General features: G+C 42.7%; 1 protein-coding gene across 4 annotated transcripts in view; it reads left to right on the top strand.

Moving 5' to 3' along the window:
- col14a1a (collagen, type XIV, alpha 1a) overlaps window positions 1-23,987 on the top strand; it is a 63,871-nt gene that overhangs the window by 279 nt on the left and 39,605 nt on the right. For 2 of the 4 annotated variants that reach the window (XM_029838423.1, XM_029838422.1), the window contains exons 2-12: window positions 1,107-1,222; window positions 7,702-7,818; window positions 8,930-8,995; window positions 9,813-9,956; window positions 10,122-10,217; window positions 21,470-21,625; window positions 21,760-21,879; window positions 22,069-22,233; window positions 22,327-22,491; window positions 22,745-22,902; window positions 23,690-23,819. In XM_029838423.1, the coding sequence (XP_029694283.1) occupies window positions 1,129-1,222; window positions 7,702-7,818; window positions 8,930-8,995; window positions 9,813-9,956; window positions 10,122-10,217; window positions 21,470-21,625; window positions 21,760-21,879; window positions 22,069-22,233; window positions 22,327-22,491; window positions 22,745-22,902; window positions 23,690-23,819 (1,411 nt within the window). In that variant the 5' untranslated portion in view covers window positions 1,107-1,128. The remainder of the gene's footprint in view (window positions 1-1,106; window positions 1,223-7,701; window positions 7,819-8,929; window positions 8,996-9,812; window positions 9,957-10,121; window positions 10,218-21,469; window positions 21,626-21,759; window positions 21,880-22,068; window positions 22,234-22,326; window positions 22,492-22,744; window positions 22,903-23,689; window positions 23,820-23,987) is intronic. The other 2 variants (XM_011605509.2, XM_011605511.2) reach the window with 2 other exon arrangements.

The following is a 23,987-nucleotide window of genomic DNA, read 5'->3' as shown; positions in this document are numbered from 1 at the left end:
TTGGGTGCCTGTGTGTGCGTGTGTGTGTGTGTGTGTTTGCGTGTGTGTTGTCTCTGGAGCATAAATCTGATAGTTTAACTCAAACCTGATGAAAAAAACTTCATTTGCAACGCAGCGAACGCAGCTGAAGACAGATCTATTGAGTCAAACGCGCGCCTACATTTTTCTCTTCTATTGAACGTGATGGATGAGATTAGAATACTTGTTTATTGTTGTCAATAATGACTTTTCAGCAAAGGATCAAACAGTTGCCTTCTGGGTAGGACGGAGCAACTTTCTCAACTTAAAGAAAAGTTTTAACCAACCTGACCGGCATTTTCTGAAATGTTCAATAATGATTACCCAATTTCTCACCTCATTTTGGAGAGAATGGGCTTCTCTCTATCTAATTTCCCCTCATTGTGTCCCGGGGCAGCTCTATATAAAAGAATTAATTCTATTTCAAAGATTCTGCTCATTAATATGCATTCTAATTACCGTAACCTTTTGACACCGTCTGAATGGAAGACGCCGGCTGTCCTCTCTGTATCGTGGGGTTACCAGCACATCAGAGGATAGCTCAGTCATGAAATGACTATTGCTGCTCACGCTGCTTCATTTGCACCATTATCCGAGAGCGGGTTTTATCTGGAGCCAGCAGTAAATGAGTGGCAGTCTTGAGCAGTGGTGAGGAGGGGAAGAGGGACGAGGCAGAGGTGAGAGAAGGAGATAGGGAGAAAATGAGTCCATGTGTTTGCTCTGACAGTGCAGCTTGTGAGCGGCTCCTCCGCGGGAAACTGCGCCCCCCCCGTCTTTCATTTTGTGTATCCCGCATCATTTCTTTCCCCCTTCTCTTCTTTTTGTTTGTTTCCTCTCGTCTTTCACGTGACAAAGTCCACTGTTAGTGCCCTCAGCCTGCTGAGATGTAGCTGGGGGGCCCGATCAGCCTGCCAGACAACTGGCTGTTCCTCTAGCTTGTGTGGGCAAAGCAGGTCTCAGATCTCATGCGAGGATGCACGAGGTTCACAATGCTTGAGAAGAAGAAATGATTTACCTGCCTCTAAGGGGGGGTGGGGGTTCTTGTTTCTCTGCTTTTTCTCACAGTTGTCTTTAACGTCTCTCTTCAGGTCTGAGCTGCTGGATGTGAGGATGCTGTCTACAGGGAAGATTAGGTGGTGTTTGTGGGCTCCGCTGGTATTACTGGCCTTAGTTTCTGGTGTCCCCAGTAAAGCACAGGATATGGGTAAGTGCTCTCCACCCCCCCTGCTTCTTTCTCTTGTTTCAGGCCTTCATCCTACACCCACCCTGTCCCCAGGTGATTCGCTCTCAGTCTCCCCTGATCTTTACCCCTCATCACTCTCCTCTCCACTTCTCACCTCTCCTCATTTCTCTGCCTCCGCTCTTTTCTATTTCCACATCATCTCGCTTGTTTGATGTGCAGGCTCACTCCCCTCAGATTACACGATCGCGTCCCCACCGTTTCACTCAAGTCTTTTGCCAGATCACACACATGTCAGAGGGGTGTAATTCATGCACGCGCAATGGTTTTGCGTCATACTGTGATCAAGCCGCCAATGCACAATGCTCCCGCAGGCTTTGCCTTGACACTTTGACTCAGTAAAGCTTATTTAATCAACCTAATCTCCTACACCTTCAACAACACAACACACGCACAGCGTCAGCATGCTGACACACCTTTGGCATGCTGGCATCGCTTTTTATTTTCAGATCTTATTTAAGTGTAACAGTAGTATTCACTTTCTTTTTACCACACTTTGTTAAAAGCAGCTTTAGAGGGAAAACTGGTAATTCCCAGATTTCCGATCTCTGTTTGCACTCAAATGTAAACTAACCGAAACAAAAAGATGTCAAGATTTACTTTATCTAGAGGAGGAAGGGGTGGGAATTATTATTTACAGCTGACAGTCTGTGTGGAGCTCAAAGCACACCTTAATTATCTGGCTAAAGATCAAAAGAAAAGGACCCAAGGGGACACTTAGCTGTGTCTCCTTTGTGTGCGTGTGTGTTTGTGTGTGTGTGTGTGTGTGTGTGTGTTTGTGTGTAAGCAGAAGCTGTTTTTGCAGTAGGACCACACAAAACTGTTTTAATCTCCACCGTTTAAAAATGCAGATAAGCTTCAAGTACACATGTGCATTTTATGCAATTTGAAAGCAGTTCCTTGGTGATGTAATCGTGGTGGTTTTTCTCCAATCCTTTCCTGTAAAAATCTGAATGGATCCACAGACTATTTGTATTCCAGCACTGCTTACTCTTCTTCCTCCAGCCTCTCTTGCCGTTTCTCTCTGCGTATCTGTGTTCTCTCCTCCCTATCTTAATAGAATTCTCATCAGCAGGTCTCCAGGTCATGTTTTTCATTGCGGGCAGGCAGAAATGAGAGGTGACAGAGAAGTGTAACAGCATAAATTACGCTGTTATTTGATCCCAATGAATCACGGCCAAGTATGGATGACCCTGCTGACACCAGGGGAGCGTGCCCTCCTCAATCCCCTCATTAGGGACATGTGATAGCCCTTCAATTTAGGCTTATCTGTCCCCTACAAGCTGCAACATCTGGTCAAAGGGGATTTGAGTGTGAGGATTAGCGTGATGGTTGTTTGTGTGTACAAAACATAAGTCTGGAGCTCATCAAGAACTCCCACTACCAGAGCGGGTCAATCCAGGGAGGAGTTTCACCGCTCGAGCAGTCACAAAGTCACCATTAACAGAAGGATGTTATTATATTATTTTCTTTTGTACTGAACAGGAAGTGGGTTTATTTTAGGTTGTAATGGACGGTGTGTTGTAAACCTTGCAACAGGACCCCTGGGATGGTTTTAAAAAAGGGTTAAGATCGTTGGCTCGGTCACTAAAGGGAACTAAGTGTTTGGACTACATTTTATTTAGTCCAATCCAATACAAATCATGTTGGTATTTAACTACAAGAAAAGGTCAGTGACCAAAAGGGTGAGTGAAATATTTCTAAAAAAATATGTAATGACAGATCACAGCTCCATTACACTATTAAAAGTTGAATTTCTATCTCAGTCAAATCTCCAAAAGGTTGATTCCCACATAAGTGTTTTTTACAGATTAGGAAATAATGTATATTTTGTGTAAAGGAGGGTTTGTTTGTTTGCCACTCGATCGTTCTCGGGGGAACAGCCGTGACGCTGCTCCCGCTGTAGGAATTGATCAACGTGCTGTGCACTGCATTGTTGCACTTGTTTGTTGGTTTTTCCTTTTTTCTTTGCTCTAGCTTCAACTTTAGAGCCACTCTGAGTGGGGAGATGTAAATTGGTTCCTGCTCAGTAAATGTAAATGTTTCCTCCTCAGCGCTCAGAAGGAAGCGTCCCAGTGCCTGATGTTTGTATCTTTAATGCAGCACTGACAGAAGCCTGATAGATAGTGGAAGGATGCACGATGGGGGTGGATTGCCACTCTTACGTTCAAAACAGACACATTGTACCCTATTATTAAACAAGCCTTTATCTGTGTGTTTATGGGTCTGCTGCCGTGATAGCTCTCCAAAATATTGCACAACGATGTTTGCTCTTGTTTACCTGCTTCACAGGTTTGTGTGAGTAGTGAAGTATCCGTAAAATATGATGGCTAACATTTGTCAATAACTTGGTTATTGCTGCCATTAAGTGGGCAGTATATATACAAGTATACATTTCAGAAATGAATGAGAAAAAGAGATGAAAAAACTGTTAAATCATTCAGATCTTGATGACTGGGACCCTGTATAACTTGGAAGAAGCCACTTGGCACTAACTGTTTCAGGAAACTCTCTGCAGGAGGCTCTGGTTTTACCCCCACTCATTTAGGAACATGGTAGAATGCTCTTTAATTTAGAATTCGAAGAGAACTAATACAGGATAAACCCCACTGAGATATTCCGTCCACTTTATATGCATGGAAATGGCAAACTAACTGTATGTGTACTGCAGCATAGGCAGGAATAAAGTGTGCCAGGTGAAGTGGCTGAGGTCTGAAGCGGTGCACTTTAAGCCTTTGGGAACATAGAAACGTTCCCAAAAAGTGGAAAAGCATTTAAAGCCTCAAGTGACTCTGTCTGGAAGGATGGTAAAAAGTTGGGAATTCCACATAAACATCTATTCAAAATAAAACTTTCAAATCTAACAAGACGAAATAAGCCTGAATATTGTTCTTTTCTATGTTGATCGGGGACTGTCAAACCGCGTCAGCCGGCTGCTCACAGGATCATCGGCTGCTTTTATGATATTCAGTCAATCCTTACGAGGGATTATGCACACACACATTGTGCAGCGGCAGAGAAACAGCTTTCAAAGGGAAATGATCATTTACGCAGGTGCAGCAATGATAGAGAGTAAAAAAGGAGCAGAGAGTAGTGGGAGAAAACAAGAGGTGTGTGCGCGTGTGTGGGGAGTGGGTGTGTATGTGGGGGGGGGGGGGGGTGGGTGTGTGTGTGTGGGGTGTGTGTGTGAAGGGATTAAATTCATAGATGTGTTGGGGGGGCTGCTAAAGAAGTGAAGTGTTCCATGAGAGTGAGATATCAACGAGGTGATAAAAAGGGAGGTGAATAGAAAAAAGGCAGAGTGGATTTTATTTTGGCAAAAGGAGGGGTGCACGTTCCAGCAAGCCTGCATGCACATCAAATGACACATGCGCGCGTGTGTGCGCGCGCGCGTCTGTCTCCCTCATGTACAGTACGATCATGTTGTGACAGTACAAGCGAGCGGTTGTCACCCACAAATCCTGAGCATTAGTGATGCTACTGTAGCCTGGATGCTGTCTGGACAGGGGGGCTAATCTGCAGAGAGGAAGACATAAACAGGGAATTTGAGAGGAGGTGCAGGAGAAGACGAGGAGGGGAGAATGAAACCAGCAAGAAGGAATCAAATAAGGTGACAGCTACGATAAAATGAAGAAGGATAAAATGGATGGGTGTGGTGAAGAAAGGGGGAGATGGATGGTGGAGGCTTTGGGGAGCTTAGAAATGAAAAAAAATATCTCGAAAGCTCAGGAAATACAAAAGAAAAAAAGGGGAGGAAGTGAAAATGAGATCTGGCAACGAAGGCAGCATGAAAAGTAGGCAGCATCCAACAGGAGCTTGAGCCCAATGAGGAGTTGGGAAAGTTGCTCCAGATGAGACGAGGTGTGGAGAAAGCAGATGACGCGAGGGATTGGACGGTGAGCATTGATCCTCTACCTACCAGAATTCTCCGCTAGCTAATCCTGAAAAAGAAGAAACCAGGCTGTCAGGCCGCCCGTCTTTCTCCACATCCTTCTCCCAAATTTTTTCTCGTCCACACTTCATACAGTCTCAGGCGAGTCCTGGATTTCATAAATAAGTCTCCTTTGAAACCGCCAATCAAACACGGAGTGAGAGCAGGTTAAAAGCTATATTTAAAGAAATACCTGTGATATTTTTTTGAGGCTCTGCTGTAATTTCTCCTCATCGAGGTTTCAGCCGCTCAGACGATTTACAGCAGCCAAATGTTGTTGCGTGGGAGTAGCTGCCAAAGTTCTGCCAAGTAGCCCAGATCACATTTACCGCCTGGCAGGAGGATCGCGCACGTTGAAGTTTGGGGCTTCATTGATTCCTGTGGCGAATCTTCCAGATGAATGGCTCTGGTCTGTGTGATATACTGTTACGCTGCACATGCGCGACCTCCCGCTGAGGGTCTTGGGGCAGACTATAGCAGCAAATATTCATGCAAAGCGATTTATCGTGTGATCCAGAGGGAGCATATCTAATGACCTTTCACAGAGGCATCTTGGCACGCGGAGTCAGAAGCAGAAGTGTGCTTTTGAGCGATGTTCATGGCTCTACAGTGGTAAACAAGTGGTTTGTGAAGGGTAATTTATATCAGAGACACTCATTCACAGCCACTGGAGCTACTCTGTCCATTTGTATTAATCACTGTTTTCTCTGTGGATAGTCCTCAGTTTTACAGACCTTTGCACGAGTTGGTTCATTCAGTTTCAACATGTTCTAATTCTAGGTGCAAGCGCATGTGAGGATCTATATGTGTGCATTCATTTATAAGACAACGATATTCGAGGCAATTTTCACCCACTTATTAGTACCCTTCAGCCGCCGCCTTCATTCATCCACTATCACGCACACAAGAAACGACGCTGGAGTAATGATCAGCTCTGAGAGTGACTTGAATTATTCATAGACTCTTATTGTGTGGTGTAATTACACTGTTTCATCCTGTGCATTTTGAGTGTGTGATATACGTGGTGCGGTGATTATTTAAGGAAAGAAGTGAGAGCTGTGTAAAGGTGCGCTTGGTGAAGCAGCATCACAAGTTCTGCTGGAGAAAGCTTCGAGTCCCTCCTCACTATGCTGAACTTTTGTTTCTTTATTTGTTCCCAAAGAGATAAACACAATAAAACTATATTCAGAAAAATGCAAATGCAAGACAAAGCTGAATTTCTCTCCAAGCTGAATCTTCCCGCTTTCGTCCTGCAACAAAAGCATCCGGTAACAAAGTGTGGAGAGTAAACGCCGCGCTCTGATGTGTCACCACCGATGGGAGCTTTTTTCTTTTTGCTGGCATTGAGAAAGATGGAGGTTTGTCCTCATCATCCAGTGAAAGTCCTGCACAGTACCCCTCAGGTTTGTCTGACCCATTTCACCCCCCCCCCCCCACCCATGTAGTTTCTCCATAAAGGCTGATGCAGTCGCTACCTGTCAGCACACTCATTGATCTCGTCACTTCCAATCCAAGGATCAGCATCAAATCAATGAAGAGGGCAACAGTCTCTGCAGCTTTATTCGAGTTGAAAGGGATTTGTTTGATGCCCATTAATTTTCCACTGTTGTCATCAGGCATTTAAGTATTGTTTGGCCAACAGGAGGCAATTTAGGGTTGACATGTTCACCTGAGTTAGTGCTGACAGGTAAGGTGACAGATTTATGGGTGTAGATGCAATAAAGGAGCTGTGGGATTTAGTCTTTACCTGGTTAAAGTTACTGAAATGGTGATATGTGACATACAGGTTGGTGTCAGAGACTGTAGTTTTCATCTGAGGTGAATTTGTAGCGTTCTGCACTTCTTCATGCCTGGCTTAGTGCTCTGATCTTTTTAAAATATAGATTGAACCAGTCAAATTCTCAGCTTCCACGGCTGCTGTCACCATTTTTAACAGACCACTGCCCACATCACCCAGAGTCTGGAAACCCTTCGGATTCCCTGCGGGAGTCATTGTAAGATCAAGCACATCAGAAGATCCCGTTTGTCACATCATTTTTCCATGAAAATGCATCTGGTCTGAGAATTTGACTGGTGCTCTTTTCTTTAACATGCATCTTCTGGAACCTTTTTCTAGTTCAGGGTTGAACCGCTAGCCCTTTTTACAGAAAGTTCACGCTCAGCAGCAACATAACGCTCATTCTGTCAGCAGCAGCTAAGACACGAGAAACTAATGAGACATAAAACACAAGCAGCAGCACAAGCAGAAGCAAAGCTGACAAAAAGCTAAGAGTAAAAGCTGAGATTTCTGTCACAATTACCTGATAACTCCTGTGAAGCACCTTCACACAGATATTACTGCTCAGCCAGGTCTGTGACAAAAGTAAAAAGGGCTACTCACTTTATTCTGCATTAACTGGTGGAAGGAAATAAACTGCTTGTTTGAGCCACATGTAAATTATTTGTAGTCATTCTCAGATATACTGGAATATATTTAAATTTGTTTTAATTGACGCATTGATTTTGCTTTCAGTTCCAGCTCCAAGAAGACTGCGTTTCAAAGTGCTGAGCTCAAGCAAACTCCTTATTTCCTGGAAAGAGCCCAAAGGAGACTTTGACAGCTATCTGTTCCTCTACAACAGTGTACCAGGTAGGATCATTCAGCAACACATACACTTGTAGAACATGTTGATGGAAGGATTCAATTATGCAATGTTTTTTTTTGGGGGGGGGGGAGGGGCTGTCAGAAAGGCACAGCAATTTAGTCCTTATCAGTTTTAATTTGAAGGATTTGAGGAAGAGGCTCCTCAGAGCTGTGGAAGTCTCACAGTCCTTCCTTCAACTCTGCCAAGTTAGAGACAAAGTGTTTCCTGGAGTGTGTCAGCAGATTTGAAAATGCAGGGCTGATAGGAAGCAGAGATGACAGGACCTACAGCTTGACAGAGTTCAGTCAGGGACGGGCGAAAGCAAGGGCATCCTTAGCAGTTGCTCATTCAGCATTTAACTTCATTATCGCCGGGTGGTCGTGTGGGTATGATGGATGTCTGACATCCGGCTTTTTTCCCCCTTTTTTACGAGTAACCGATGATTACACAGACGCAGGGCATGACCTCGTCTCTTTCTTGGTGTGCGGAACAAAGTCGGTAATCACCCCACTTCTCACTGATGTCCCCTTTTTTCAGCAATCACAGCGAACCTTCCTCCACAGTCTCTCATTCACATCAGTTCCTGAGCCTTCCTGCATGCATTTATTCAGTTTTAAAGCAGCGCTGAACACAGCAGAAAATTATTTCACAGCTGCCGTAAAAATGAATTAAAAAGAAAGACTCAGTGCAATTCTCACTTGCCAGAGAAGTATAGAGTCAGATCATGGCGATTAAAGCAGTGCAATCAGAGATGTCCTTGTTGCATGGGTTTCATAAGGACAAAGACCTGTCCTCTCTTCTGAGGTACTGCCCATCTAAGTCATAATAAGAACATAATGGGCAGAACAGGTGACTCAGGACTTTTTCTTTGAGTATCAGCTGATGAATTATATGACAGATGCCATGGTGACAGGAAAAAGACATTTGATAATATTCCATCCATTTGGCTGTTAATAGGACTCACTGATCAGGGTCGCAATTAGAGTTTTTAGAAATAATTTAATTAATTTGGCCTTAAATTCAATCTAGCGAAACAAGATTGTAACGATAACCACCAGGGGGCGATCGCGACGTGCTGAGGCGTGTACCTAATTATCGTGGGTGTAATTATCTCAGGTACCGACAGGGGGCAGCGACGAGCCCAAACCGCACTCGGAAACATATTCGTGAATCACTTCAAAGGTACGATACAGCTTTCATAAACTTCCCAGTTAAGTTCCCAAATAAAGCGGCCAAAGTTTTATGATTAAGGAGTTTACTTTCCAAAGTTAGGACTGATTATTTGTTGCCCTTGCATTTAACAGCGTCCCAACACGTGGTGTCATTGTTGCTAATGCTGGGAAGTGCTAAAGAGGCGACTTTCACATCACCGTGCATGGCCATCAATATAGGATGTAACACTTGTTGCACTTACTAAATTAAGTTTTTAATTAATAGCAACATTAATGTCTTTATTTCTGGGCGGGCCTGTGTTTCCTCCCTTAACCTGCTGTCCTAACCAGTGGGCTCTTCCCTCCACTGAGGGTGTCATTAGTCACCTCACTGGGGGCCGGGGGCCAGGAGAGCTGAGGAAGCACACGAGACACCTTTATCGACGGCTGTATCGATTGCAGGGTCAGCAAAAGGTTGAAATAAGGCGATAATGTGACCCTTTGGCCCGTTAATGATTTAGTGCTACAGAGATGACACACAGGTACACACCAAAGAACATTTTAGGGGCAAATTATTTTCCTCCACTGAGTCGACTGCTTTTACCAACAAGTGTCACCAACACTATCAATCAGGGGGTTAGGATACGCTCTTCATGGGTTTTTCCTGATTATGTTATATGTGCTACACTATCCCACACATAATAATATATTATGACCCCGAACATGATGTGGGACGTTAGAATGGAAAATATTAACCGGCTCCTCTGTGGAAATAAACTCCTAATGGTTCGTTTATGTGAGGATCTGATCGTGCTGGCTGACCATTGATCTTCATTTCTGTTTTCCAGGTGGGCAGCAGAGGGAGATCATAGTATCTAAATCTGACACGAAGGTGTTGATAACAGACTTCAACCCCTCTAAGGACTATATTGTCAGTGTGAGCGCTGTCAGCGGCACTGTGCAGAGCAGACCCCTCCAGGGGAGGTATAAAGGTATACATCTTTCCTCCTATTTCTGATTTATTTGTATCAATTTCTCCATTCTAGGTTTTATCTTGATATACCCTTATCTAATCATTGTCCTTATTAGAGGACAAATTCTCTTTAAGAACTCAAAAATAACAATTTCTTCCTTTTGTGATGAATCTCCCTCTGCAGCTGAAGGAGGTGAGAATGCAGGTGGAGGCAAGACTGAGCCCCAAAGGCAGGCAGAATCAGTTGCACCTCCTGAGGATGCCAACGAGATCGTTGGAGGTAGGACGAATGCATGCAAACACTATTTCCAGAAGAGGATGCTCACATAGGCAGAATTATGCCCAGGTGCTGGTGTCGCCGTTGGATTGTTGCTGGGTCAAACCCCCCGCAAAATATTTCAGTTTGAGAGTCAAACTCACAAGGATTTCCAGCAATACAGCAGTCTGTTTACCCAAGTAATGATGTCCAAATCACCTCTGTGGTGCTTTGTGGAAAAAAGGGACACTGCGTCGTACAGAAGGAGACGGTGATATTAGCGGACGAATGACCCACACTATCCATTTGTGCCTCTGCGGTCGCCCATTAATCTGAGCTCCATTCCTCAGCATGACCGTCTGGCTTTTCTGTTTGCTATCGTAACCAAGTTCTTTTGGTTGGCAGTGTTCATGTCCTCACATTTAAATGTCCAATATTTCAACCTGCAGTGAAATGCGAGAAAAGAAAAGACGCCATTCACTGTCGGCTTGCGTGTATATGTGTCTGTTCACTGAGAGACCGCCCGCCGTTGATGTCTTTGCCATAAATGCCGCTGCTGCGGGGAGTCTTTGGCTATAGACCCTTCTGTGTGTGATGTGGCTTGCTGTGTAAGGTCAGGTGTGTATTACAGAAAAGCGAAACCTGTCATTTTGCAGACATGAGGCTGAAACTGAACGTCTCACAGCTGCTGAAGTGTTACAGTTCCTAAACAATCGCACAGGTTGTATCAGTTCAAATCTCCTGCATTTTTATGTATATATGTTTTTTTTGCAGAATGATTATTTCTGAATATAGTTATCACCACAGTTATGCTATGCTCTGATTGGTATAGGCCACAACCCACATATAATATTTGTGCACGCTAGATGAGCCCTGGAATGCATTTTGTGTTTAGTACTGAATGGCCGTGTTGGAAAAGGACACACGCTCACACATAATTGAGAGAGAGAGAGAGCAATTAGACATGTTATAAAACTTATTTACAGCCCATTTGCATCCTTGAATGCATAATAAGTTGGCATGATGCTAGTGAATTGGCGAATTTAATTTTGTCTCCAGTCTCTGGTAACACTGGAGATGTTCAGAGTCCAAACTGAGCGGCTGCGCTATTCACAATAAAGAATGTAGGAAGGCATCTTTATCAGATATGACAAATGAATAGAAAACAAAAACAGCCTTCTTCTGAAGTGAAGAACATTCCTCTGTTGGGCACCTGCCATAGATGTTCTTATGGATTAGGCGTCAGCTCTCAGAAATCGATTTAGTGGCAATATTGTAACATTTTAATTCAGGCGGCGCATTAATCTTTACAGATTGTGTGACCTTTAGAGATGCTTGTTTATGGAACGCTAAATTATTATTTTATTCTGTGGTCAACCTCTCGCCAAGCTTTGGAATATATTTTATCTCCGATATTCATAACTGCAGAGACAAATATCAACCCCTCACCTGGATAGTTTGACCTGACATGAAACAATAAACTGCACTTCCCCCCCCCCCCCCCCCACACACACACACACTCACACATTCCAGTGTTTGATGCTCTTCATCTTCCTCCCTCCTCTTCTTCCTGTCAGTGCTTAGATTAAACGCTGGATTTCCTTCGGTCTGCTGTTATCAGGAGCACCCTTAATTTGTGGCTGTAGAGGTGACCTTGCTTGGCGTTCTGCCCCCTACCTGTTAAAGATTGTGATAATATCCTGTGTTTTTGCCTTGATTGTGCATTCGCCAGCATGGGTGTTCAATGTGTGCTGCTTTGTGTGCTGTAGTACGGTAGCTTTTTATTGCTGTCCTGTGACTGTCTCCTTTTATCTTCCTCTCATCCTGCCCTGCATGTATGTGTATTTATGTTCTATAGCGATAAATCCAGTGTTCCATAGAGCTACAGAGCAATGTTGTTGTATGCAATCCCCATTCGTGGGTGTGTGTGTGTGTGTGTGTTATCATTGCTAACCATGTACATCACTGCATGTTCATTGAGTGGCTGGGATTTATGCCTGAACGTGTTTATAAGATTTTTTTTTTTTGTGAACAGCTCGCTCAAACACTGGTCTCGGTGTGTGTCCATTTTTGGCAGAGGGCTCTTTTTGGTGAGCATGCAAGCAAGAAGCTTAGACACGTGTTTGCTCGAACTTTTTGTATGGACAGGCGCGTTCTTTTTACAAAGAACCAGCATTTTCAGCCATGGAGCAGAGTTATTGCAGCAAGTTGTAAGGTTTTTCTCACTTATTATAAAAGTGCTTCTTCTGGAAACACAGCAGAGGTCATTTCTGTCTGGCCTTGGACTATTAATGAGTGACTGGTCTGGTTCTGGGATAGCAGAAAAGGTTTTGATGGCTGTTTTAGGCAGAACTTTCCAGCACTGATGACAACACAAGTGTTGTTCTCGGTCCATCCTTAAACAGTTTATGATTTAAAGCATTGGTCAGAGAGCACCAGGTCAAACTCTCAGTTTGAATAGAAATGTAGTGTATTCTCACAGATCCGAGCAGTAGATTTTGCTGCTCACTGCGGGAAATGTTTCAAATTCCTTTTCTCCTTGAATCAGTGAGTGGAACCGTCTGACTTTTTCTTTTTGCTGTGTCATTGTCTGCGGAGAAAGGCAGGATAAATAGAACCGCATGATCAAACAAGGCAAAAAAAAAAGAAACCCACAAAGACTGTACAGTGTAGATCGGAGTATGACTTCAAATTTAAATAATTGTCATTGCAAAGCAATTCAAGCTCATGAATTCACTTCTGTGAAATGTCAGAGTGTCACTTAAAGTTATTTCAACTGTGGGTCTTCACTGTGAGGAAATTCAGTTAGCATATGTTTCATCCTTCAGTTGTGTTATTAAAATCTAATTTCAACCCTTAAGGGAAGGATTTTCTTAGATGGCTTCTGAAGACCTGCAGAAGTTTGCTGGATGCGGGGGTGCGAGGCCCAGTAATGCAATAAAGGTACGATAAGATCGTGGTTGGTCTGGCTCGGAAGTTTGCTCGCCTCGTTTGCTCGACAGATGTCGATGCGATGGAGTAGGAGACCAGTCCGGTCCGTACAGACATTTTGAGAGGTTCGTCTCCTGCAATTTTCACAGTGACCAGAGCTGAAGCAAAGAGACAAGATGTTTTAGAGAGCAGATCTGGAGAAATGTGGCTGCCTGGGGTCCCACATAGCCCACACAAGCCAGGGGTTAACGTCAGTCCGGGGCGAGTATCCCTTTATCAACGGAGGAATGTTAAACTTTGGCGAGACGATGTCTCGTCTGGCTCTGCATGTGCTGTCTACACACACGCGGGACGCTTCTGTTAGCCGAAAACGTTTCCTCAGCGTTTCAGAGAGGTTCGGGTGATGTTGCGGGGAAGCTGCAGACGGTTGCCCAAGGCTTCACAGCCAATGACACAGTTCTCTGTTGGTGAAGGGTTTAAATGTAACTTGAATTTAATTTGGCTCGGATTGAATCAAAGACCTATTAAATTAACCACTGTTGCATTGTTCTGTATTTGCTGTAATCACGTTACGGTGCAAAGCTTATGAATGGAAGCTATTGACATGTAACATATTTGTCCTTTACAGTAAAAAGATGCATTTGCCTGTCATTCATTCATATTTTCTTTCTGTATATCTAACAGCATTTTGAGGTTAAACCTAACAAAACACAGCGCCTTTGCTGTTTTATCTCCACTGCTGCTGGGTTTTTATCTTTTCAAAGTCAATAAAGAATTCTTCAGCCAAGAATAATAAATGCAAAAGCAAGAACAAATCCATTATTACAGGATCTTTTTGTGTTTCCATCGTAAATAGAATGTTCAAAAGTAAAAGCCGCTATTTGGACAGCTGCAGTTATAGATTAGAAGATGTGTGTGTGTGTGTGTGTGTGTGTGTGTGTGTGTGTGTGTGTGTGTGTGTGTGTGTGCGTGTGCGTGTGATTGTGTGTGTTATAGTTAGAAGATACTGCAATTCACTAGCTAATCCAGGCTTATTGCTACATTCTCCACAGCTCCCCCACCTTTAGAAAATGACCATTTGAATTTTGACAAATATACCGTATTAAGGTGCAGACCAGAATGAGAAGATGCTGATTATTACCAACTGGACATGGATGCCAGTACGACTCGACTGATTAGACAGTTGACTCGACAAAAATTGATAAAGTAAATTAAATGAAGTGGAAATGAAGGCACGAGGATGGAGGAAAAAGTCTCCTCTTCCATCTACTATCGCCTTTTTACACACTATCATCATCTGAGTGGAGAACTGCTACCCACATGTGCTCCACACACACACACACACACACACACACACACACACACACACACACACACACACACAGTGAGACAGACTCATAGGACAGATGTTAAAGTTGAACTAGAGGCCAATGAGATTCGGTTGACGCTCCCAGCTCATGACAAAGAGCAAAGACACGTTCCTTCCATCTGCTGAGGGTAAATCACCCTTTTATTTCAAACTCTTTTGAAATAGCATTGTCATTATTTCAGTTTTGGCTCAATCCGTGCATATGTCTTATACGGTATTTACCATTGTGTACACTATGGTGATTCATAGTCATCTCTTCGTATGCTCGTTTATTTTGCTTTTACTTATCGCACTGTTTGTGCAGAGGATTACCATTTAAACACAAACATCCGTTTTTATGCTAGCATTATGGTGGTTTAATTCCATCCCTCCATTTTTAATAATGCTCAGTAAGCACATCTAATACACAATAAACATACTGCATGATGACATGCAACATTGAATGCCCTTTATTTATATCGTGCCCTAGATTGCATTAAAGTCTCCCAGAAAAAGAAATGTTGCGGCAAATACACATTTTTAATATGAGCCAGTGAGCAGCGTGAAGGGCAACGGAAGGGTAGTGTGAGGGAGAAGTGTATAAGAGGATGCATTAATGTAAACCACAATGAGGGGTGAGGCGACAAAGAGGGCACAGAGAAAATGTGCTCCACAAATGCAGGTTTAATTTCCATTTGTCTTGTCTTACGCCCATCACTGGAAGTTGTGTTTTACATTTTGCTTTGGACCGCAGCCATGTGCTGAGTTATTCCATTGAGATCAATTATGAAATGTGTGTGCACGTGTGTGTGGTCTCAATGCTAGCCTGGCTTCTTTCTTTGCCCTTGACTACAGTAAAGCAGGTGGTTCATGGCTGACTAATTGTACAACGGTGGCTGCGTGTCTCAAATGTAGAGGTAAATTCACATCATTAGCTCCAGCTTCATCTTTGCTTCTCCATTGGACCCTGTTTTTGCTCATGAACGTCAACAGAACTTCCACGACACTCTGCCAAATTTGGGCAGCGCTGCAGGTGTTGCCCAAATGAATACAACTTTCATATGCACCCAATTGCCATGTCATTAAATTAGAATTGTATTATTTTTCTGCACATCCGGGTTGTTTTATATTACACACTTAATTCCGTGCACAGGCTTCCCCTGGGCTTTTACGCTCTTATTCTTTCCACGTGGTTTGTCCCATCAGCTTTGTTTCCTATTCCTTTGAATCCTCTCCTCGCCTTCGTCTCAGATCTTCCCTGCTTTGTGAGCCCAGTATTTGTGGTTGCTCAAACACAGCAGACCTTGACCCTGTTGTTGGCGCTGCTCGTCTAGGACGGTAAAATCAACCACATCCCCATATTTTCGAGAAAGGCTCATTCAGTGGTCAGAAGAATGCGGTTCGGTGGTTGACATCATTTGTGTAACATAGACAAATTCTAGCTTTGCATGCTTTTCCAGGATTGTCCGGGGGCTCGGAATAACTAGTTTAGCAGCAGGAAGTTGGACTGAGAATATTTCCTGATTGTGTCACAGCAGCAGTTGGATTTAGCTGACCTGTACTACCATAGCAACATGTGCTAAAAGATACTAAGATGTGATAAAGGCTTGACTGTTGAAAACGGTGTTAAGTTTGTCAATTCTGATTGTATATTATTCTATTGAATAACACACTAACACACTTTAGTTTGATTCATATTCTGAGTCATTTGAAATCTTTAAGTCATAGTCTAACACAAATATCACAAGAGATTTAGTCACTTAAATCTATAGTGGATTTAGTACACTAGAATGTATATCCAGAATTTCCATTCGTTAGAAATACCCAACAATTATGGTTGAATAGCAACTGCTAGTCTAGAATCCCTCTGTATATGGAACAGCAACCAATCTCTCTGCTCTAAACATTAAAGCTGTATTTCTGGATGAGGGGGCTGCAGATGTTGCTTCCAGTTGGTGTTTTTCCCTCTGATTTTTGCTCCACACGGAGCGTCCTGTTGTCCTCGCTGTCACGTTCTTCGTCTTAGTTGTAAAGCCTGCGCTGACATTTCTGCTTTCTTCATGACACATCCCTTTGCACTCGGACCACGTAGTAGAGTTGCTTCTAACGACTCGGTTGAAGCCAGTTTTGAATCCGGTGCTCTTCTTCCGGAGAGATCCTTCCCTTCCCTCACGAAATGATTTCGTCTGGATCTCTTCTCCATTCAGCCCTCCCCAATATTTCCCTCTCCTTTTGATTCATTTACCATTTTGTCATATTTTGTCAAAGTCTTCTTCATTGTAGCTGACTTTTTAGTTCGCGTTTATTCAGTTATTCAGGTTTGTTGGCGATTATTTTTCTTCATACTCTTTATAAAAAAAATAAACACTGCTTAGAAACGAGTGTGAGTGTGAATCAGAAAGTGAGATTAGACAAAGCTTAAACAGCAAAGGAGGAACTGTGTGGTGGATGTGTTAGGTCATGTTTTACGCTCTGCATACATATGGAATCGGTACTCTTAGAACCTGGTAGAACCCAAGACAGTGGATTAAAGATCAGCACAGGCAGAAGAGTCTCTGGTTGAATGACACAGACCGTCTATAAGATCTGTCGGCTTACATTTTAAAACCCAGCAGATCTCTCTCTCTCTCGGTTACACACACACACACACACACACACACACACACACACACACACACACACACACACACACACACACACACAGAGCAGCGCAGACTCACATGCACTCAAACCATCAGGCACACAAACTCTCACGTAGGCCTGCAGGTCTCAGAGATGAATATGAATGTTTGTGCCTGGCTGAGTTGGAGCTCTGCTGAGAGCCACTGAGCTAACAACAGGTGTATCAATGTGCTGCCTGTCTGTCCTGATTGAATAAATGGGCCAATAAAACAAAGAAAATATTGTTTGTGGAACATTTCTGTAGCGGTGTTCCTGTAAAGAAGCAATCTTAGACTGGATAGAGGTAAGGGGGGGTTTGCCCTCTGCAGTTCCTATGGTTTTATTTATCAAAAACAGGTTTGTTTCTCAGCAGTTGACAGTAAACTTTGAGCCTTTTACCTTTCAGCTCCAGACCTGAACAAATACTACTAGAATGACATCAGTGTGAGTTGATGAATTTAAATATTTCAGGTTATTTTGAAGCAGTAATGGAGCAGTTCATCTGGAATAAATAACTCACAAGCTAAATACTCACAAGCTAAAATGGATCACATATTAGACATCATCACTGAACCTATCACAGGATGTGAATTGCAATCACTCAAATTGCAAGTAATTTTGTGAAGCCATAAGCCTTTTTTTAAAAGAGTCTGTGGCTCAGATGTGATGGTTTCTGTGAAAAATACGTGATAAGAAAAGTAATGAGATCGTTGTAATGACTCGATTCATAGACCCATCATCTATTAATTGTATTTACAGATGTTAACTTTATTATGTGGTTTTGGGTTTTATTTATTCCTATCTTTTTCAATACTATCTGCATTTCAGTCGGTCTGGCAGAACTCCCAGCAAACACACCCACACAGGAGCAGATAAAACAGACAGGATCAGGCTGTATCGGTTTCAGGTAGTAATTTTGAACAATAGGACAACATCAAACTGCCTATGGGCAGACATTAGATTATTCACAAATCACAGCAGGTATGAAAATGGCCCCTTGTTATTCATCCTGCAATGATATAATAAGGTAAAAACATGCTCCCCCCTGCATCATATTAAATCAATCCACTAAAGAGTTTTCTATTGTAAAATTAATCGAGCCATCAACCATAAAATTGCATTGGACTTAAAAAGGGAAAAAAGGTCCAAGTGCTAACAACTGGTCTTGTCTTGGAGGTGAATACCTCTTCAAAAAGATAAGGGACAGGTTCTCGGTGATGGTGGAACTGCTGCTGTGCCATTAATCTGCATGTCGGTCAGCATTAACCAGAGCCTCTAACACAGACACAGCGGCTGCGGAAATAAAACCCAACTAGCAAGAGATTGGTGTGACAGCACACTCCGCTGATCCTCCCGCTATATATGGTCCAGTGATAAATGTGAGCCAGCAGGAAAGCGCTCCTGCTAATGAAATCTGTGACACTTGTCCTGGGAAAGTTTTAAGCTGACAGCATGTGATTAAAGGCATGCTGTACATACACTTCGGTTTACCACCTCTCTGTTGGTTACTATTGTGCCATGTCTGTCTACACTCTGGGTTGCAGCCAGTTAACGGTGGCGTCTGACAGTGCGCTCCCATATTTTACCTCCATTTTCCTCTCCCATGCAAGTTAATTCAATTGTAACGCAGCCACTTATTTTTTTTCTTTCCTCACAGCTCTGCACACTGGGCTCGGGTGTAAAACACGGCAGCCTGCTCTGTCACAGACGCCAGGTGGACGGTCTGTCCGATCGCGCGCTCGCGGGCCAATTCTGCGTTGTGTTTTCCCAATTATGCGCTTAGTTAAAAAGGTTTAATGATGACTGCGCCTCCTCTAATCAAGTCTCTCTATGCAAATATAGGGTTCAGATGTAGTTCAAGCAGCCGTTTGCAAACATTAAATATACAGTATGTTACAAATCTGCTGATTCAGCTCCATTATGAACGTTTGGGCAGCAGTAGCTTGTTTGTTTGAGTTCTGCATTGTTAACATTGGCTCAGTTTGACTCGCCTACTGGTCTGTCTTCAGCAGAGCGGAGCGGATCCAGTAAAGCTGTGCTGTGAAACAAAAATGTCTTGTTTGTCTTTTAGATTTTTTTTAGAGTTAAAATATTGAGTAGAATTAATATACATGTGAGCTTTTGGCCTAAAGGAGAAAAAGAACATTTACTGGTATGTGATAGGAAGAGAGGTCCTTAGTGAATTATGAAGTGGGTTGCTGAAATTTCTACAGACGTGCCAGTATGTCTCTTGGCAAGTAAGAAAAAGAAAAGCAAGAGCCAAAAAAGAGTAACCAAAGACTGACAAGAGTTGCTAGTCTTTATCTGCAGTATTTGATCAAACAACAAACACAGTGGGTGTCATTTTTCCCCCCTTTGCTTTCACACCATCCCTCCCTACATGAGCGCACAGCTCCCCACTGTTCCCCCGATAACTATGGCCAAGGTGTTAGATGAGATGAGAAGGCACAAAGGGAAGATGAGGACAAAGAATGGAGAATATCACATGGGTCTTGAAGGAGCATAAGGGCTGAGTAGTCTTGTGTTGAGGCAGAGAGGGGTTCAACAGCTGTGAACTTGTGTTCTTTTTCTATCTCTTCTCGCCTGACTAGACTCTGCTTTCTGGGTGTATATCTAATTTACAGTAGCTGTGACATTATTGCCTGTGGTGTTTGATTTTTGGATTTTTTTCTAGTGAAAGTGACAAGATGTTATGCAAGATTCTTAGATTATATATATTATAAGATCCATTTATAATTATAAACAACTATATCATAGTATGTTTGATATTGTGGCAAAATAAAAGGGGGTTTTGCAAGTGTGGAGGCTGTGAATACGTTGTAGCCATGTGACTCCCAAACTGGAACAGAACAGTCGGACAAAAGCTGTAATCTGTGTAAACACGGGCCACTGGCTGGAATGAGGTGTGTTCCAGCATTGAGAGCTCTCCCCACTCTCTGTTGTGGCCAGTAATCCCAGCTCTGATCATCTAAATGTGGCTGTTACAAACTTTCTTTAAAATTTATTCACAGGACGATGTGGTCTAATTTAGTGTTAATAATTTACTTGGGACGGCCAAGGTCTACAACCCTGCCTGAATCAATGCAATCTAACAATATTATGAATGCTAGCAAATTTTAAAACATTTATTTTTATAAAATATATACTTTTAATGAGCTCTGAAATAAATCATATGGTCGAGACATTTGCTGCTTTTGCCAACATTGAGATCTTTGCTACAATAAGAGGGAAACCTAAATTATGCACACGTTTTTAAAATAAATGGAAAGAATCATCATCTATTTGTGATTTATGAAAATACACCAGTTAAAAGGTATTTTGTATTGAGCTCATGGTCTCTCTTCTATCTTCATACCAACCCCGATATAGCCTCTTGTAGCTTAGATGTCCTCATCCTTTATGGGCCTTCATTACTTCGTTTATTTATGTAGAATAGTGAAAATTGTACTTCCTGAAGTAGAATTCTCCCGAAACGCCACCAGCAGGTTTTCATCAACCTTGTTAGCCCCTTAAGTCTCCTTTGGCTGGCATCTGTAGCAGATGGATAGTTCAAACAGTCAGACAGACAGAGACGGCTGACAGAAGGCTCTGTCTGGAAAAATCACTTCTTGAAATTAAAGTCTTATCATTATTTTGAAATTTGGTGCTGACACGGTGTTGGCCAGAGTTCAATAGAATTCCAATTATCTGGACCAGCTAATAGGAAATGAACAGGTATTGAAGAATTTCCATGGTGACGGTCAAAGAGTCAAATGCAATTATTACGACAACCAGTGCTGAGTCTAATGTTGATGTATAGTGCGTCAGCTGGCTGGATAGGCTTTTAACCTTTTAAATGAATATACATTTGAGGACAGCAATGAAGAATGATGATTGATTTAGACTTTTATTCTAATGCTTTTCATGCATTCAGACACAGATGTTAGGGTTTGTCAGCAGTGCGTGGACAAATTTATAGTTTTAGAAATAAACAGCTATGGTATTCTGATAAATTAACTAGGGAAAGTGTGTATGAGCATGGAGTTTCTTTCCAGTTCAACTAATTTAACTAAACATTGTTTAGTTTTATAGGAAGCTTATATTGAAAGCATGTATTGTGTAATTTGCTAAAAATTGTTTTCTACATTTTTTGTACGTGTGTTTTAAATAATAAAGAAAGTTTGAACTCTGAAGAGTGAGTTGTGTTTTTTGGGGGGGCGTTTGTTTGTGCATTCTAAATTTTGACTGAGGGAAAAAAAAGATAATCATTTTATTTAATATTTATTTTATTTAGAATGTATTATGCAACACGCCTCGGGTTTTTGAAATCAGCTTCTGTTTTCCTCTTTCTTTTTAGTTGATCAGTTTGTGTGCCGCACTGAGGCCATTGCAGACATTGTGATCTTGGTGGACGGATCCTGGAGCATCGGCCGGCTCAACTTCCGTTTGGTCCGCATGTTCCTGGAAAACCTTGTAGATGCCTTCGATGTCGGCATTGATAAAACAAGGATAGGTGGGTATCTGCTGCTACTTTCCATCGTGGACAGATGGGTGAGCCTTGGAAGCTGTATGCCCTCCTAATGTTTGTGTAAATTGAGTTTCCTTAATACACGTATATGAATTTTTCATGTGTTTGTGGGTTTGTAGGTCTAGCCCAGTACAGTGGTGATCCCAGGATTGAGTGGCATCTAAATGCCTATTCCACTAAAGATGCTGTCATTGATGCTGTCAGGAACCTGCCTTACAAAGGTGGAAACACTCTCACAGGTGCGGAAAGAGCTACCCTCATATGACTTACTCCCCTCCCACTATTACCATATAGCTCCTGTTCTTATTTTCCCTTTTCTCTTTTCTGAGATCATTTTCTCTCTTTAATCATTTTGTTCTTCTTCGTTACCACCTCCCTCCCTCCGTTACCCTTGCACACATTACTTTCTCCTCTTTCCCTGTCTCCAGGACTCGCTTTAAACTTTATCTTGGAGAACTGCTTTAAGCCTGAATCTGGCTCACGGGAGGGGTTGCCCAAGATCGGGATCCTCATCACCGATGGGAAGTCTCAGGATGATGTCATACCCCCCGCTGAAAGCCTGCGAAATGCTGGCATTGAGCTGTTTGCTATTGGTAAGTCTAAAAACACCTGCAACACCGTGAACACACTGAAACACTCCCCTGTCAACAAAACTAACTGTCTGATATTTGCTCTTTCCACTCCAGGTGTAAAGAATGCTGATGAAAATGAATTGCAGTCAATTGCCTCACCGCCCGAAGATACCCACGTGTATAATGTGGCCGATTTCAATGTCATGAATTCAATAGTGGAGGGACTGACCAGAACAGTGTGTGAACAAGTGGTGCAGCAAGACAAGGAGATAAAGCAGAGTAAGGGGTCAATAGGGTGGGGAGGATGAGAAGCTGTTTAGCATGAATAATATCTTTATGCACTCGAGAGCCAACTGCTCCACAGCAGCATCCAAATGAAGCCACAGAGAAACATTTGAGGTCAAGATTGATTAATTTCCCTCTGGCTGATGTGACTTTGAATGGCTGAAGATGAAGTGAAGTAAAACTGGCTTTAAACACAATAACAACCCCATAAGAATGAGTTTCTTTCTATCCTTATTTTTATGTGCAGTGTCAGAACACACAGCAGAAACTGTCGGGGCGCCACTTGAACTGGTGACCTCAGAAGTGACGGCGCAAAACTTTCGGGTTTCGTGGAGCCCCGCCCCTGGAAAAGTGGAAAAATACAGAGTGGTTTATTACGCTGCTCGAGGAGGAGAACCACATGAGGTGCTGTATTGACTATGTTTTTCTTTACAAAGGCTACAAAATACCTTTAAGTTTATAGAGGAAAAGCTGAGGGCGTAAACAACCAATAGAAACACATTCATCACCACATAAAACTAAGAAATATTTGTGTCATCGCAAGATGTGCCCGTGTAGCCGGAGAGGTGTTTAGGCCTGAATGCACTCTATTTTCCATTATATTTACTGCACCAGTGGGAGACTCGGGCCTGAGGCCACCTGAGCATCATATGGATTGTTCTCAGGTTTAGTCTGGGATGCTGCAGGCATCATTCATTCAGTTTTCTAGCTTTTATCCGTTTGTTCACAACTCCCCTCCGCATCTCTGTAGACAGCTGAATCTCGACCCTACTTGATATTTCCAGCACATTTTACCACAGAAACTATTAAATCTATTGCTTAGAGGGGGCTTTCAGGGACCAGATGGTCTGGACCAGCATGTGAGAACACCTTTCCAGCTGGCTCCTCTCAAACTGAATCTGTATCACAACTGTCATCCGTTTAGATCAGAATGAAGAATATAGTTTTGCTTTAGACCCTTGTGCTTCATTGCATTCAGTAAAATATTTTTTTTTGCCTCTCCTACCATTCTTTCAATCTTCCTCCATTGTCCTGTCTCATTTTTCTTCTTCCCCTATTTACTGACACTCTTTATATTTTCCTGCCATTGTTATTTTCCTTTTCTTCCATCCATCCACACACCCAATTTCTCTTTTATTCAATCTGTCTTTAACGGCCCTCTCCCTTCCTGCTCGTACTCCTCTTACCCCAGGCGGTTGTGGATGGTAGTGAGACGTCGGTGGTGTTAGGCCATCTCAGTTCGCTGACGGAGTACCAGCTGGCTGTGTTTGCTGTCTATGCAAACGAGGCGAGCGAAGCTCTGAGAGGATCAGAAACAACATGTACGTTTGCAGTATCACAGATCAAAATGTAATAGTGGCATGAGACCTGCACTTGTTAAACCAGACAAATATGTGTTCAACACTGAATCCTGTTGCAACATTAGTAACAATTCATGAATCGCAGACTTTGTGTGCAGTTACGTGTATGTGGTTAAGTGGTCTTTGATT

The sequence above is a fragment of the Takifugu rubripes genome, chromosome 7 (assembly GCF_901000725.2).
Source record: "Takifugu rubripes chromosome 7, fTakRub1.2, whole genome shotgun sequence".
Lineage (NCBI taxonomy): Eukaryota > Metazoa > Chordata > Actinopteri > Tetraodontiformes > Tetraodontidae > Takifugu > Takifugu rubripes.
This window is presented reverse-complemented; position numbering and strand designations above follow the sequence as displayed.